The 15,389-nt window shown below is 44.2% G+C and overlaps 1 protein-coding gene across 2 annotated transcripts in view; it reads right to left on the bottom strand.

Annotated features, from left to right (window-relative positions):
- clcf1 (cardiotrophin-like cytokine factor 1) overlaps window positions 1-15,389 on the bottom strand; it is a 28,806-nt gene that overhangs the window by 9,098 nt on the left and 4,319 nt on the right. The window contains exons 2-3 of one of the 2 annotated variants that reach the window (XM_034598596.1): window positions 10,117-10,271; window positions 7,464-8,858 (exon numbers count right to left, since the gene is read on the bottom strand). In XM_034598596.1, coding sequence (XP_034454487.1) covers window positions 7,512-8,858; window positions 10,117-10,271 — 1,502 coding nt within the window. In that variant the 3' untranslated portion in view covers window positions 7,464-7,511. Of the gene's footprint in view, window positions 1-6,519; window positions 8,859-10,116; window positions 10,272-15,389 lie in introns of those variants that run through there. The other variant, XM_034598595.1, reaches the window with a different exon arrangement.

The raw sequence follows: 15,389 nt of genomic DNA, 5'->3' as shown, positions 1-15,389 counted from the left end.
CTGTAATTTGCAATGGTCAATAGTTAGAAAACATTACACTAAAATTAATGTTTCTGTTTGGGTTTAGAGAACAATTCATTGATCTTGATTAAAAAAATCTGGCATGTTCAGGGGAGTGTGTGCAATTTGGTGAAGCTCCAAATAAAAATACAGATCCAGTGTTAATCTAGTTGGTTGAGGGTGGTTTCATAAGTGTTGGGCCCTGTCTGGGTGCCATTCTATTTTTTTTCTGTAATCTTGCATAAATGTTGATAGAGCCGATCATACAGCACGGCCGCAGTGTTTATGGGCCTGAGTTCAACTTTGATTGACTTTGATTAATGTGGATTTGTTCAGTTGAGCTGTGTGTCTCACTCCTTGGCAGATGCAGTGGAGAGAGTGAAAAGAAAAGAAGAAGAGAGCTTTTTGTTTTGTTCCGGTGTTACACTGTGGGCTGAGGCCTCTACAAAAACACACTGGAAAATATCTCATGGACGTAGTGTAAGTTCCAGTAGGAGGTGAGAAGGGGGAAGAGAATTGTTTGTTGTCTTATTATCCACAGCAAATCACGGCTCGCTTCTCTGGACTGAGATTTACCCTTTCCACATGTGTGATGTCACGACTTTTCACGGTCAGGTAAGACTTCTGTCAGACCGTAACACCCACACGATCACACACACACACACACACACACACACACACACACACACACACACACACACAATCCATTCAACCATCAGATGAATGAACGCCCAGCCCCAATTTTCTCCCTAATTACTTTTGAAAACATGTCGAGGAGCCGAGCAACACGGGGAATGACAGCTCGCAGTGTTTTCCTAAGGGACTAAGTCAACAAGCACAGACACTGACATGAAAGAGCTCACACATCTCTGCGGTTTTGCTCGCTCACACGGACAACCAATTGATTAACTCATAAATCAACCTCATCCCAGGCCCCGGGCACTGGAGCGCCCCTGCACCCCCACTCCCACCCCCACCAACCACCCAAAAAAAAAGCTGTGAGAAGCTGCAGCCCAACCCTGTAGCCTCCGGCTAAGTAAGTGGAGGCGGGATGTTCCCCGTCATGGCAGAAACCCAGCAGGAGGGTGAGGCCAGGTGGGGCAGGTAGAGTGGGTGCAGAGGAATAAGAAAGAAAAACATTTAGGGTGGGGTCATGGAAACAACAGGTAAAGGATTAGTTTAGTTATTCTAACGACAGGGAGGGATGGAGACGGAAAACACAGAGGGGCTCAGAGAAGGATACAAACGTGTTAAAAGGACAAAGCAGGAGATAGGCTGAATCAAACACTGCCTAACGCTGCCAAACAAGGAGAGACAGATATGGAGAGAATGAGGGAGAGAAAGCGTAGAAGAATGCAGTAAATCCCTGAGCGACTGAGCAATTCTCTGGAGAAAGGAAGGAGGAATTTTTATGTGCTGCAGGTGAGCAGAGCGAGGGAGGGAGGGGGGAAGGGAGGGAGAGGGAAGAGGAGACAGAGAGAAGGAGATAGACAGATGGAAAAAGAGGCCGAGAACGCGGGGGTGGCCGAGGGAATTTAAGGGAAGCGTGAAAGGGTTCGATTGTAGCAGAGAAAAGGGCACACATGGGGTGAAAATGAAGCGAAAATGAGATAAAATGACACAAAATGGCTCCCAGTGCGGGTCAGAGAGGGCCCCGACAAAGGAAAGAAGTCGAAGAGACATATGGAGAAAAGATTGGAGGACAAAGTTTGACAAAAAAAAGGGATAGAGAGCAAAAAGGAGAGAGGAAGATAGAATAGGGAGGAAGAGGAGGTCTGAGAACGGCTCGACGGGTGCATCTGTGCGTCTTAAAGGAATAGAACAGGTTTCGGGGAGATCGGTCTATTGGTCAGCTTCGACGATATCATCACACACCACAATCATCGTGTGACTCAAAAACCGTATAGAATGTTTCATGGGGATAAGAAAGATTAATTTTTTTACTTTTTTTGTATATTTGTACATATATTACATCAGTTCACTTTTATTGCAAGTGTTTCAGATGGAAACTCTGTGAACTCTGGTGAATTAAGATACATTCAACCCTGGTGAATTTCTCCTCCTTTTAATATTATCACTTTGTATAATCAAACTTTTTATAAATAAGTACTGCAAGACAGTAGGGTTAAAAGGTTTTACTCACTTGCCATTTAAAATGTAGCTTTCAGAAACATATTTCAAGTGTTTTAAGACGTATTGTTTGTGCACAGCCTCCTTTAAGGACGCCCAGTGGCTTTTGTTTGCACACTGCAAATTGTCACTGGACAGTTTCCTCATCAATATCACTCTTGTTGTCAAATCATGTCATGTCCGACAACCCTCTGCATATTTACACTTTTTTTTTTTCTCACTGACCTCTGGAAAATGTGCAATATAGCTTCAGTCAGTTTGGTATGGAGCAAGGTTATAAATACTCAAATACCCACAATCCTCAGGCATTCGACTGAAATTGACTCAGTGGAATGTTGAATATATTTTCATATTTTCAATAATTAGCTTATGATTAGATGTTTCTTACTGAACTACTTGAACTCTGCTTATAATTGCTTTTAATGCAATTGCTAATCTTTTGACAAACCAAAACCTTTGAGGTACTTCAACTACCAGCCAGCTAACGGTATCTGTGCAGTGAGTGATCCTGACTTTATATATCCACAGATTGTATGCATCAGACTCTGTTTACATGTCTTGGGGGGTACTGTATATATATAAACAGTCGTATATCGGGCTGCCCATGCTAAGGGTGTTTACTAGCATGATATCTATAATGATAATGATGAGAGCATCCACACCGATAAACGATAATGTACAAGTACACGCGGAGCGCTCCAGCTGTGTTGGAGCAACAAACGTCTTCTCATCTCTGTTAATAATAACAACAAAACATTTAACCACTGATTCCAAGAGTGAGTCCAGTTGCATCCCAGATGTTCTTCTTCTTACTGACGTCTTTATAGACACTGTTTGTTGTTTGTTTAATCAAACAGAGGTGTCATGTCATCTGCCATATTGAACACGATGTGTTGAATGTGACACCCTGTGAGTTTGGATTGGCTGTCAGTGTTTCTATTGTTCCTCAAATATCTTTGAAAGTGATCCCGATGAAATAATTTTCCACAGTCGTTGATATTAGGGTTCAAACAAAATATTTATAGCTCTCCTTATTGGTGTGGACAGTCTGTTTTGGCCCTAGAGGAGACTGTGATTGTGAATTGCCTCAGATGACATCCCAAATGTGCGACCCAACTGTCAGTGGTCCTGGTGCAAGGTTTTGACCAGGAAAAGTATATGTGGAATAAAAAGTAAATTTTTCTGATTCTGCTGCTCTGTTTTTTTTATTATCAGTTTGACTTGACGTCCTCAGGGGGACACAGAGGAGTTTCCCAGAATCTTGGTGTTTTTCTTTGAGACTGGAAGGCGGTGGAGTGTGGAGCAAAGGACCCATGAGGTGCTCTCCAAGAGCGAATATAAAGGTCCTCAGCGAGATGGCCTGCACGTCCCACCCCTCTGTGGGTCATTAGTCTTGCATTAGATCACAAGATGCTAATAGACAGACGGGTCTGTCTCAGCAGCGGCGTGTTCCTCTGCGAGCAGCTGCCTGATATAGACCCAACAAGCCAATAACGTTGATGCCTTGTCACTCAACTCCACTCTTATCGAAGGGCTCGCCAGCAAACAGGGCTCAGCTATCCTGTTACGTATTAGTTACAGCAATTTGTCTCTGCAGCGCTGACAGAGTGAGACAGACGGAAAGAGACGGAGGGAGAAAACAGTGAGTGATGGCTGCTCGATCGCTACGCATGACAAACCTCATTCCAAAGACGTTCTGACACATCAAGATAATGATTCACACACGTGCTGAGTTTGCAAGCCCACACAGGGGCAAGACAATACACACACACACACACACACACACACACACACACACACAGGCCATACAAAGCTTCCATTGTTGACTACTGGCAGTCCCTCAGTCACTGCTTACTGAATGTCAGAAAACACACACAGCCTCTTATGTAAGTGTGCATGTGTGTGTGTATACATATGTGTCATGTCTTTGTCAGTGTTAAACTTTTACCCCATATAGTGAAAGTCATGAGTGTGTGATGATGTGTCAGTGTTGTCACAGTCGACTTCTCGTCCAAGTCACTTCCTGCTCGGCCTATCTGCTGCTTTTGTCAAGATTCACGCTTTGCCGCACTTGTTTGTCAGAGCCCTGCTCCACACTTGTGTGGGTTTTTTTGTGTGACGACTTTGTGTCAGGGTGGGTGTGTGCAGGTGTGCGCCTCAGAGGTGATGGAGGGAGGATTCTCATTGATCCCTTAATATCTGGCCCGAGGCGAGGAGGGGGAGCCAGAGAGCTGCAGAGAATGTGGGAAAAAAGTGTAGTCGAGAGCAATAAAGCCAAAACAAGAGAGACAAAGAGGAATGAAAGATAACAGGTGAGGAGGCGATAAAAAAGAGTGGGTGTGTAAGACAAGAGACGTGAAAAAAAAATAAAGATAAGACTGACAGAGAGAGGGAGAACGGCGGCTTTGAAGCAGACACAACAAGAGACCTGGGGTGGGATTATAAGGGCTGTGTTTGTACCTGTACCTGTTTGTGCTCACGCAAATCCCTGACTGTCACAGGTCAGAAGGATGGTTTCTTTTGGGGGGGGTGGGTAAGAAGAGGAGCTTCGTGAGATAGTGTGATGAGAAAGGAAAGCAAAGTGGGAGGAGGAATGATGCAGTGGGAGGTGGGAAGCGAGAGATGAAAGGGAAAAAAGAGAGATCGTAAATTTTCACCCGGACAGACAAATAAAAACTCTCTCATACCGCGCCTCAATCGCCCCATTTTTTTCGTCATGAATGTGAGCCGGCCTTTGTTTTCCAGAAGTCTCCTCTCCCCTTGTGCCAATCACCCGTAACCATCCCTATAAAAACTCTAACCATTGCAAACAAAAATCCCATATGCATTTTTGTCTTTCCTCCCAACGGGCTCCCAAATGACCAATAACACCACACTCTGTACAAAAGCTACTATTTATTCTCTCTTGAGTAACAATACAGTATTTTCACACTGGAGAAAAAATAAATAAACATCTTGTTCAATAAATATTATAGAGATATGATCCATAACCTTACGCCACGTCATCTAAGGCACATTGCAAAGACATAGCATTACATTTATTCTGAAAAAACAAACAAAAAACATCTGTAAATAAAGGAATGAGATCGATTTCTGGTTTTAAAAAGGACACAACATTCAACAAATTTTTGTGCTGAGGATTGCGAAGTGACGAAGAGGAACAGTTTGACATTTTGGGAGCTTTCTTTCCGAATGTTATACGAGCAGCCTGATACCACTCTCATGTCTCCCTGTTAAGACATAAAGCTCAAACCAGGTGATGGTGAGCTTAGCTTAGCACAAAGACTGAAGTCAGATTTACGATCAACGGAAGGGAGGTGCCGTCATAGATACCTACAGTGTAGCTTTAGATTTATGGTTTGGCGTCAGATTTCGCCCATGGATAGCACCACGTCAACATGTATTATTAAGGACCAGGTCATGTGGTGCTTTAATCGTATTCTACAGGAATGGTACTATTGCAGTATTTTCATTGAGTGCCATTGTTATGGTTAGCAGAAGTGCTGCAGTGGAAAAGGCTTCAACAGATGATCTTATGGAAACTTTGAGACAAAAACACAAGCAGGCCGTTTTGACCAGTCACGGCTCTTGTGGTCACCATGTGGTGTCTCGCTGCTGTAGCCTTGATGTGCAGTCACATTTTTGAGGAAGTGCATATCAGCTACAGTGCAGCTGCGGAGCCAATGAACAAAGCTGCTGCACTCTGTGGCATCAGAACACAGAAGTATAGAAGAAGCTGGACCTGCCGGGAACCTTCAAAGTTCTCTAACTAACAATCTTGTTTGTTTACTTTGCTCACATGTGAAAATGTGCTTTCAGAGGGAGTTTGAACTACCACAGGGTTTCAAAATGAAATGTTTATATGACGTAATTATGGCGGTGTTGTAAGTCAGTAATTAAGAGAGTTTTACAAACACCTTCCAAATTGCAGATTTCCAAAAGCCTGGTTTGTATGAATCCGTACGTGTGTGTGTAAACAGAGCGATACGATGACGGTACAGTCATATGCCCAGTGTTACATTGTGCAATGAGTGTTAGAGACAATAGTATAACAACAATGGCATATCAGCTTGTTTGAGCATTTGTTATTGTTTTTGTGTTCTCGTCTGGAGATATTTTGTAAATTAAAGGTGGACTGAGATATTTTGAAAACGTAGGGGGAAAATATCCACTCCAAAAAATATCCACAGTAGCGTAGACAAGGCCTCAGTGCTGGAAATGCAGATTGGCAGGTTGTCTGTCAGTGTTGAGGTGAGAACGAGACTCTAGAACGGCGATCTGACACTTTCACACTTTTGTAGTTGATCTAACAAACAAGAGACAATATGTTAAGTGGTATTGTACGGACAGATTTGAACAAAGCAAGGGCTGTTGATAACCGCCTCATATCAAATCAAGAAAGCAAAAAAAAATTCCCAAAATGTGTGAACTGTTTCTTACAGAAGACCTTTACTGAGGTTTTTGCAGGACAATAATTCCATGATAAAATATGTTTATAATGTTTCTAGCTCTGGGATAAAATCCTTATAAAGTGGTAAAAGTTATGAGCACTGAATCAAAAGCAGCAAAGAAGTGAATTGTTTGTTAAGGCACCAAATACCACAGTGAGGGTGAGTCTGTGTATGACCACCTCTGTGTCTGGACAGTATGTGTAGCGCTTTTATAGAGTTACTGTAACTGACCGGCCATCTTGTGATTACTCAGCAGTACCCCTCTGCCCATTATACCCAGTGCTGAACCCCCTGACTCACGCCTCCTCCCGTCTTCCTGTCCCTTTCTGCGTCTTCCTCTCCTCCTCTTCATCCCTCTGGTCATTTCCTCCCCTCTGCTCTCCTTTTGTCTTTTACCCATTCAGAATAATTTCCCTTCTGCCTTTCGAGAAAATGAAGTTTGCTGATTCACACTTCTGGAGGTCGCTGAATCAGTTTTCGCTCAATGGCTGCACTGTCCCTCTCGCTGCCTGACGCTACGTCTACCCTCGTGCGTGCATGTGTCTAACCACCTACAGTGGTATTTCTGTTGATCTATGAGCCGTGAAGTCCGGTAACTCAGCCCAGTCTCAGCGTGTCTCGCTCAATGAGCTGCTATGTGCATTAGGAGGGTGACAGTGCTGGTAATGTGTTGGGTTTTGTGTGTGTTATATTCCATTAGCGCCTCTGGTGACCTGCCAATTCGTGCTTCATTCATTTATTCCAGTACAGTATGAATGAATGCATTAAAGCATGAGTGTGTTTATGTGCGTTTGTCGGTCAAAGCTCTCAGTTTGTTTCCACCCGGATTTTGTGCAATTCGTTATGGGTAAGATTTCCATTATACTGCACATTTGTGTGTTTGTGTGTGTGTGTGTGTTTTGTCTCAGTGTCCCGTCCCATTGAAGTGTTTCAACCTCTTAGTCTTTTCTTGAGGCGGTTGAAGTCCTTCGCCGATCGCCACAGCCAACTCTGCAGCTCCCGCAATATCCAAAACCCCTCCACCTTCCTCGCGAAGTCGTTCATCGTCGGCCGCACGGACAGGAGTGAGGAGGAAGAGGAGGACGAGGAGGAGGAGAGCAGCGGGGTCAGAGGGTGCGAAAGGAGGGATGTGCCCCTTTGTAAAGACAGGGGGACGGGCTGGGGGAGGAGGGTGTGCCTCTCACCTGCTCCGAACTGGTAGAGGAGGGAGAGGGTGGAGAGGGGAGGTTGGAGTGTGGGGGGGAAGAGGGAGCGAGGAGGCCGACGCTGGTGATAGAAAGCTGAGGAAGAGGAGGCCGCCTCCATATTTGTTTGCTGCCCCTCCTCCAGCATTAACCCTCTGCTATTCACCACAAAAAACCCATCTTCCTTTCTGATGGTGTCTGTGTGACGTGAGTTCAGGTTGTAGCTGTACTGATTGTTGTTGTTGTCAACGATGGTTGGTTGCAGAAGGGAGACGGATCTTTGCGTGTCCAGGTACGACAATTCGACCCCAGGTTCCGACTGCCTCCCCTCCTCCTCGCCATCCTCGCTGATGCTCAACAACCTCCTCCCCCATCTCTCCGCCCCTACCTCTCGCTCGAGCTCCTCCTCTCCCTCCTCCCCTGCTCTCTCGTCTTCGCTGGCGGTCCATATCCTGCTCTCAGGCTCCTCCCTCTTTCCTCTCCTCCCTCTTTCTCCTCTTCCCTTTTCCCTCGATCCGCCACTCCTTCCTCCAGCTGAAGTTGTCTCAGCTCTCCCCCCCTCTTTTGCTCTTTTCTTTTCTATCAGGTCCACGTTGACGCCATCCTCGCGATCTCCTCTGACCACCCTCATCCCACTTCGTTTCTGGTTGTTACGGTGACCCGCTTCCGTCCTAGTCCCGGCTCTGGACCTATACAGGCTCTGGCTCATCAGTGGAGCTGGCCGGTCGCCTCCTATCCCACTCTGAGGGTATTGCAGCTCGCCAGCGCTACTTCTCATGTTTGCAGATGGAGGAGGAAGCGTGTACCCGAGCGTGGTCATCAGCGCAGATATAGAGCCCAGCAGTCCGTCCAGGCCCGTGCAAAAGTGCAGCAGGGAGGTCTTGAGGGAGGGGCAGAGGGTGGAGCGGGCTAGCTCCCTGACAGCCGCCAGCAGCACAGAGTAGGCCTTCTGGTTCTGGGCAAGTCGGGCTTGGTTCTCCAGGCCATGCCACAGCTCCAGGCGGGTGGCGGCAATGGGCAGGGACAGAGCCGTGCTGTTGGGCCGCGGGGGGGAGAAGTCTTTCTCGTTGAATGGAGGGCCTAGGTAGGTGAGCTGGAGGAGGTAAACCAAAGGAGGAGAAAGTAATGAGAAGGTTTATTGGACAATTGTGGTTAATTCAGTTTTATAGCTTGGGCCGTCATTCATTACATCACTAATAGCGGCTTAATTGCTCCACAGACCAAGAGATAGACAGGCTGTAAACAAGGCAAGAGTTTAGGCAGTTTATCTAAACCATTCAATATGGACCTGAGAGAAAGAACTCCTGTCATGTTTGTAGTGAGATCTCAATGCATTGAAAAACTGTGTGTGTACAAGCACAGTGTGTCAACATTGAATTAACTAAACTGTGACGCATGTTTACAACAATGACTTTGCAGTAAAGCTTTGTTTTCTCTTCCAAGTGAGTTTGGCAAACACATGGGTTTGAAATTTCCAGACATGTCAGACGTCTGTTGCCGTATTTCAAGATCTCTTTAGTTACTGACATGACAACATGATGAGTGTAATTTTATGAGTAATCACCCAAACTATGAAAATAACATCCAAGTTAGATCAAGTACTTTAAGCTAGCGAATGGCCATTCAATGTAAAAACTATTTTTAACAGCAGCAACATTTTCTTGATCGAACACAAGCTTTCAGGAGTTTTGTCATAACTGTGACGTTGCCAGAGGAGAGACGGATAAATTGTTGTTGTTCAAAATAAATATACTTTTTAACTGCCTTGCAGACCACAATTTAGCTTTTCTGAATTAAACAAACCAATGCAAATGTGTTATTTTATTATTTATATTTTGTTTGTTTTTTACCTGTGGAAAGAGTAACTTTAGCTTCTTCTGTCTCTGGTCTCTATGCAAAACCAAGCTAATCAGCGCCTGGCTGTAGAATCATATTTTGTTATTTCTCTTTTATCTACAAAACAAATTCCTTAAACCTGAAGTTACAGATTTTTGCCCATTTGGGAAAGTGGAAATAGGTTATGAATATTGATATATTATCACGCTTTGAGTTACTAGGACATCCACCAGGTTCATTTAGGATAAACTATTACTATATTCTCTCTCTTATTGTAGCTTTTTTGGTCAACTTCCCCTATGTAAGAATATGGATCATAACCCCTTTAATGGGGACCTTTGCAGTAATTGTGATTAAAGTCATTTAGAGGTGAGTTGTTTTTCAGGAAGTACTTTTGTCTATGGATCACATATTCATTTAATTTAAAACCCCAAACTGGTAATTAAAAGAAAACATGATTCCCCCCTGTTGGCTTTGATTAATGAGAAATCATACTGAAACAAAAAATTACTCACATATACGTCTTTGATTTCCTTGAGCTGATACTCCAGGTACTTGGTGAGTTCATACGTGCTTTCTATCGAACTCCTCTCACTGGCCAGGTTGTGTGACGAATCAATGGCCATCACCATGGCAGCAGCCAATAACAGGATGAGCTGGTGTTGATGGACTGTGGAGAGATAAAAAAAAATAAAAGACTCAGGATTCTGATTAAGTGACTCAGACAGTGTGAAATGTTTCTTTAATGACAATCATGGGTGATAATTAACACACAGCAGAGGCATTTGTAATCATAACAAAGAGATAAAATTTATCTCAGCTATTATTTTCTCAAACATTTTGTGATCATTTAACTTGAAGCTCTCAATTAGTTTGATGGCTTGAGACCAGACACAAATCTTCTCTGGCAACAGTTTCCAAGTGTCGCTCTAAAGTCACCGTTCACACTGTTTAGAGGGATTTCTTACAATATTCTGGTTTATTTCCTTGTCTCTATGGCAATGGGCTCGTATGTTTACATATTGCCAGGTCAGAGTCATCTGACACTGCCAATAAAGCTTTTTCCATTTCCAATCTAATTTTAGCGGTTTCTGGCCGTCTGAGGTTTACTCTGGCTTCAAATAAAACCTCGCCTAATAGCTTCAGACAGTCAGACAAATGGCTCCTATGTTCAGCGAACCAGCCTGTCAGGCGAATAGCAGCTTAAAGACACACACACACACACACACACACACACACACACACACACACACACACACACACACACACACACACACACACACACACACACACACACACACACACACACACATACATACACATTGACATAATGCATTCCTCCAGCCCCTTACATTACCATTCATCATAACTACATGGTTAACCCTAACACCAACCTAACCCTCACCCTAATCTACACCGAATTCTAACCCTAAGAGCAAGTCTCAACCAACAAAATGCCACAAAATGTCTAGACTTTATTAAAGATTGTGGTCTTCCAGTTTGAGAGCAGGATTTATTGATTACATGATTCAGATTTTCACACAAAACCCTGCGCTCACATTCAAATGACCCCTGCTTGTGCTTAAATTTGCTCTGCTTGTGCTCGAACTGTGCGCTTGCACTCAGATATTTTGTTTCTTGGACAGATCTCCTGCACTCCAGCTTCAGCTCTTCTCCTCACGCTGCTTCTGTGCCTGCACGTAATGTCTCCTCTTAGATTTTTTTCCTTCTACAATTCTCTCAAAAATTCCCCAACCAATAGAATTTCAGGTGTAGCTTTGACAATTGAAACTGCCCTGCCCTCGTTATGGGTAAGTTAGTTTTACTTCTGACGGGAATCCGGTGAAATAATAAAGCCGTGGAGTGTGGGAGTGCATGAGCCCAGTTAAATTAACCATCTGTACTGGTCTCTCAAAGAGAGAAACGCTAACACATCCACAAAAAGGGTAGGACAATTTCATATTTGAGTGTGAGCACAGGGTTTTGAGTGAAAGCATTTCAAAATATGAACAAGAAATCAATAAGTCCGGCTTTCAAACTGAAAGACCACGCTCTTGAATAAAGTCAGGAAAAAAACTTTACTCACAAAGACATAGAATACAAGTACACACACACACGATCAAACTTAAATACTGAACCCCAACACCCAAACACTAAAGTGAGGACGTCCAACACTCATTCTTGTCCTTACAATATACGCGTACAAGTAGACACACACACACACACACACACACACACACATATTCATGTCTGACCGATACGGTGAAAACCAAGACATGTGGCTTTCTTTACAATCACAAACATTAATGTGTTTGCATCAGTTGTGTGTTTTCTGTGGACGTTGTGTTTATGTGTCAGAGTGTTTGTGTAGGTGTTGTATGTTACTGTGTGAGTGTTTGTGAGAATGTTTGTAGCTGTAATTATATATGTTGATTAAATTCACATAGCTGAGAGTTTACGGTGCATGTGTGTGTGTGTGTGTGTGTGTGTGTGTGTGTGTGTGTGTGTGTGTGTGTGTGTGTGTGTGTGTGTGTGTGTGTGTGTGTGTGTGTGTGGGTGAAGAGGGGTCGTTGGAACAGTGGAAACCTTTTAGTGCCCCTGTCTCTGGTTTCAAACAGAGAAAATTGAAGCTGAAAGCTCGTTTTCAACATTAAGAAACTTCATGTTGATCCACTGATCTCCGTCCTGTGCTCTCTCTCTCTCTCTCTGGACGCCGTCGACCTCACACTTCCTCCTTCTTTTTCTAACTCCCTCTCAACACTTCCTCAGCCGTTCACCCGAGCGCGGTGCACATTTCTCTTGGCCATCTCTGCCCTCCATCATCCCCGTTCGCTCTCATCCTCCTGACACCCAGACTGCAGGCTGCAGTGATTCATGCTTATAATTACGGACAAAACATGCTTCTGTTCAACAGGTGTGGAATATGTTCCACACAATGTGTGTGACCCTGTCGGCTTTGTCTCCCTCTCTCTCTGACGCACCTCGGGCCTCCTGTTGCTTCACCAACCAAATTCTTTTTCTTCTCCTGAATTAGTCACATACACTCAAACCTTCCTTTTTCTTTCTCTCTCAGCTTCTCCTCCCCTCTTCTCCTCCTTATCTCTTCTCTGCCTCGGGTCAAAACAACAGCAGTCAATTAACCCTGATTAGCTCTCATACTCCCTTTCTATCGCCCCACTTTTTTCCCCCCTCTCTCCCTTTCATCTCTCCCATCGTGACGGGCCCCTGAAGGATGAATAAGAGGCTTTAAGTAGTAGTAGTTTGAACAGATTGCAAAACATTTACCCTCGACACGTTTTCAATGGTTCTAAGAAAACAAGTTCTGACCTAAAACAGTCAACACCTTTTTCCTCTTACTCAACCGCTTACATTTGACATATCGGTATGCACTCCCTAACAGGTCTGGGTAGAAACCTAATGATGGCATGTGCTCTATACCGCTCTTTATGTGAAAAAATGTGCTGCCTGCCTGTCTGTGCAACTGAAAACAAGAATGTGTTATAATTGCACTAAGCAAGAAACGTTTAATGCATCCAAGAGGAAAATGTCTTTCTACACCTCTATCAAATAATTATGAAGAAAATAAAGTCATGAGCTTGACAAGTGAGGATAATCACTTTGATTATGGTACTAATTGCGACGACGATCATGGTGAGACAAGTGACTTGATTACTCTGCTCCCACACAACCACAGTTATAAACAATATATTCATCAAATGTCTGGAGCTGCAGAGACAGACTGGGGAAACTGACAGTTCCAAATTAAATAAGATTAGCACCACTTGTCCTTAAAGTGAGAAAACCTTAACAAACAACTTCCCAGGTGCTTGGTGGTGATTATTCCACCACATCTTCCTCACAGCTAGTTTCTAAATCCATGTGTTTGGGCCTGGGCACCTCCCACACGCTCCCACACACACCTTGAAATCCGTCAACTAAGACAACCCCCCCCTGTCAGCCAAGCCTCCTCCTCCGACCTCCTCAACTGCAGACACCTTCATCACCTGTCACGTATGAAACAGAAAAGCATCTTTCAGTGACGCTCAAACATTTGGAGCTCATCAAGCGCAGGGTCCTCCCACTGAACATCCTCCATTAGCGTCAAAACACCCCGAAATCAACATGACATCGTCGACTGTCAGAGTAAACAGCCCTGGAGGAGAAGGACACACAGTGTGCAGAGAGGATTGAATTCAGAGGGAATAAAAAAGGTACAGAAAAAAATGAAAGCCTGGGATGAGGGAGAAAATTCTCCTTGGCAGAAAGCGACCCAAACTGATCCAAACCGTTTCCTTTTGTCTGCCGCCACATGCTCGGAGATGATTGCCAGACGCAGAAGGCTCTTGTTGTTTTGATTGAGCGCTGACATGTCTAAAAGCATCCTCTGCTGTGGCTAAAAACAACTGCTCTTTTGTACAAGTAAACTGAGAAAACTCGAACCCACAGCCATGTTGCTGTTATATAATATTATACCGGGTGACTACATTATAGTCGGCATATAGCCTGACTTCAAGGCGAGCCCTGCAGGCTTGGGGCTGTGTCTGTGTACCTGGCAGTGGAAGCACACTCCGCAGGGCAGGGTTGAAACCAGAACATTCTCCGTGGGAGGATTGCGTTACAGCAACACAGGGGTTCCCTGCAACGACCGACCATGACCCGCCTCTGTGCGCTCATGTGCGTGTGACTCTCTGCACATTTTCTCTCACATAACTATTAGGGTTACATATGCACTCACAGGGGAGCTCCATTATTCACAATAGATCTTTTTTTTTTGTTATTTCGTATGTGTGTTTTCGCTGATGTAAAGACAGATGTGACACTCCGGAGTCTGGCTGCCATCTGCCCAACAGAGCTGAGCATGAGGTTTCGGGCGCCAGAGCTTCTGCACTCCAAATAGGTCAAAATTAAACACCACCACGAGGGTCAGGGTTCAGAGGTGAATTTTGGGATGGAAGGTTGCGTTCAAGGGCGAAAAAGAGCCTTGTAACACATGTGACGTTCTACACTGCAGACAGTGTTTTGGTAAACCAGTGACCCAGTGTTTGTGGGCGTTGTACAGGCCTAACGCTCTCCATCCAAGAGGACTAGTATTTCATGTTTCCCAACATACACCACCACTTGAGGTTTGAAACAAGCACTTAAAAACAGAATTTGGTATTGTGGGAAAAGCATGTGCGAGTAAATGTCTCCAATCTGGTCCAGGAAAAACTACCATCGGTGCCAAAAAAGGTTGCCCTCCGTTGCTCTAACCACTTGAAAAGAAGTCCTAAACAGAGTACATGGAAGATGTTGTAAATCAGGTCCAAATGAGATGTTTATCATTTCCAGTGCAACAGTGATTAGGATGGCTGCAGTTAATTGTAATGACATGATCTCGGTGAGCGCACATTGTAAGACTTTGACACGATTCAATATAAATCAAGCCATGCAGATGGACTTTGAAGGAAAAAAAAAAAAGGTTGAAACATCATCTGTGGTGTGTTTTCCAGAGCTAAAAGTCCTGTTGCTGTAGGCTACATCCTCTCACTCTCCACACTTCATTTGTATCTAGTCACTCATCCGCTGCTTTAGAGGACAGTGACCTTGGAGACAGATACATCTGGACAAGTTTGATACTGTCGTTCCTGGATGTCACGTTGTGAGTGAATAAGTCTCGGGTTTGAGTTCAGTGTGTAAACTCATCTCTACAAGTTCAGCTTCAATCCCACATTAAGCTTATTGAAATGCAGCCACATGCGATAACTTGAGTCAAAGTCACACTTTTAAATCTCATTATCTCACCAACTTA

Source organism: Hippoglossus hippoglossus, chromosome 10 (assembly GCF_009819705.1).
Source record: "Hippoglossus hippoglossus isolate fHipHip1 chromosome 10, fHipHip1.pri, whole genome shotgun sequence".
Classification (NCBI taxonomy): Eukaryota; Metazoa; Chordata; class Actinopteri; order Pleuronectiformes; family Pleuronectidae; genus Hippoglossus; species Hippoglossus hippoglossus.
The sequence above is the reverse complement of the archived record's forward strand: the minus strand, read 5'-3'. Positions and strand labels throughout refer to the sequence as shown.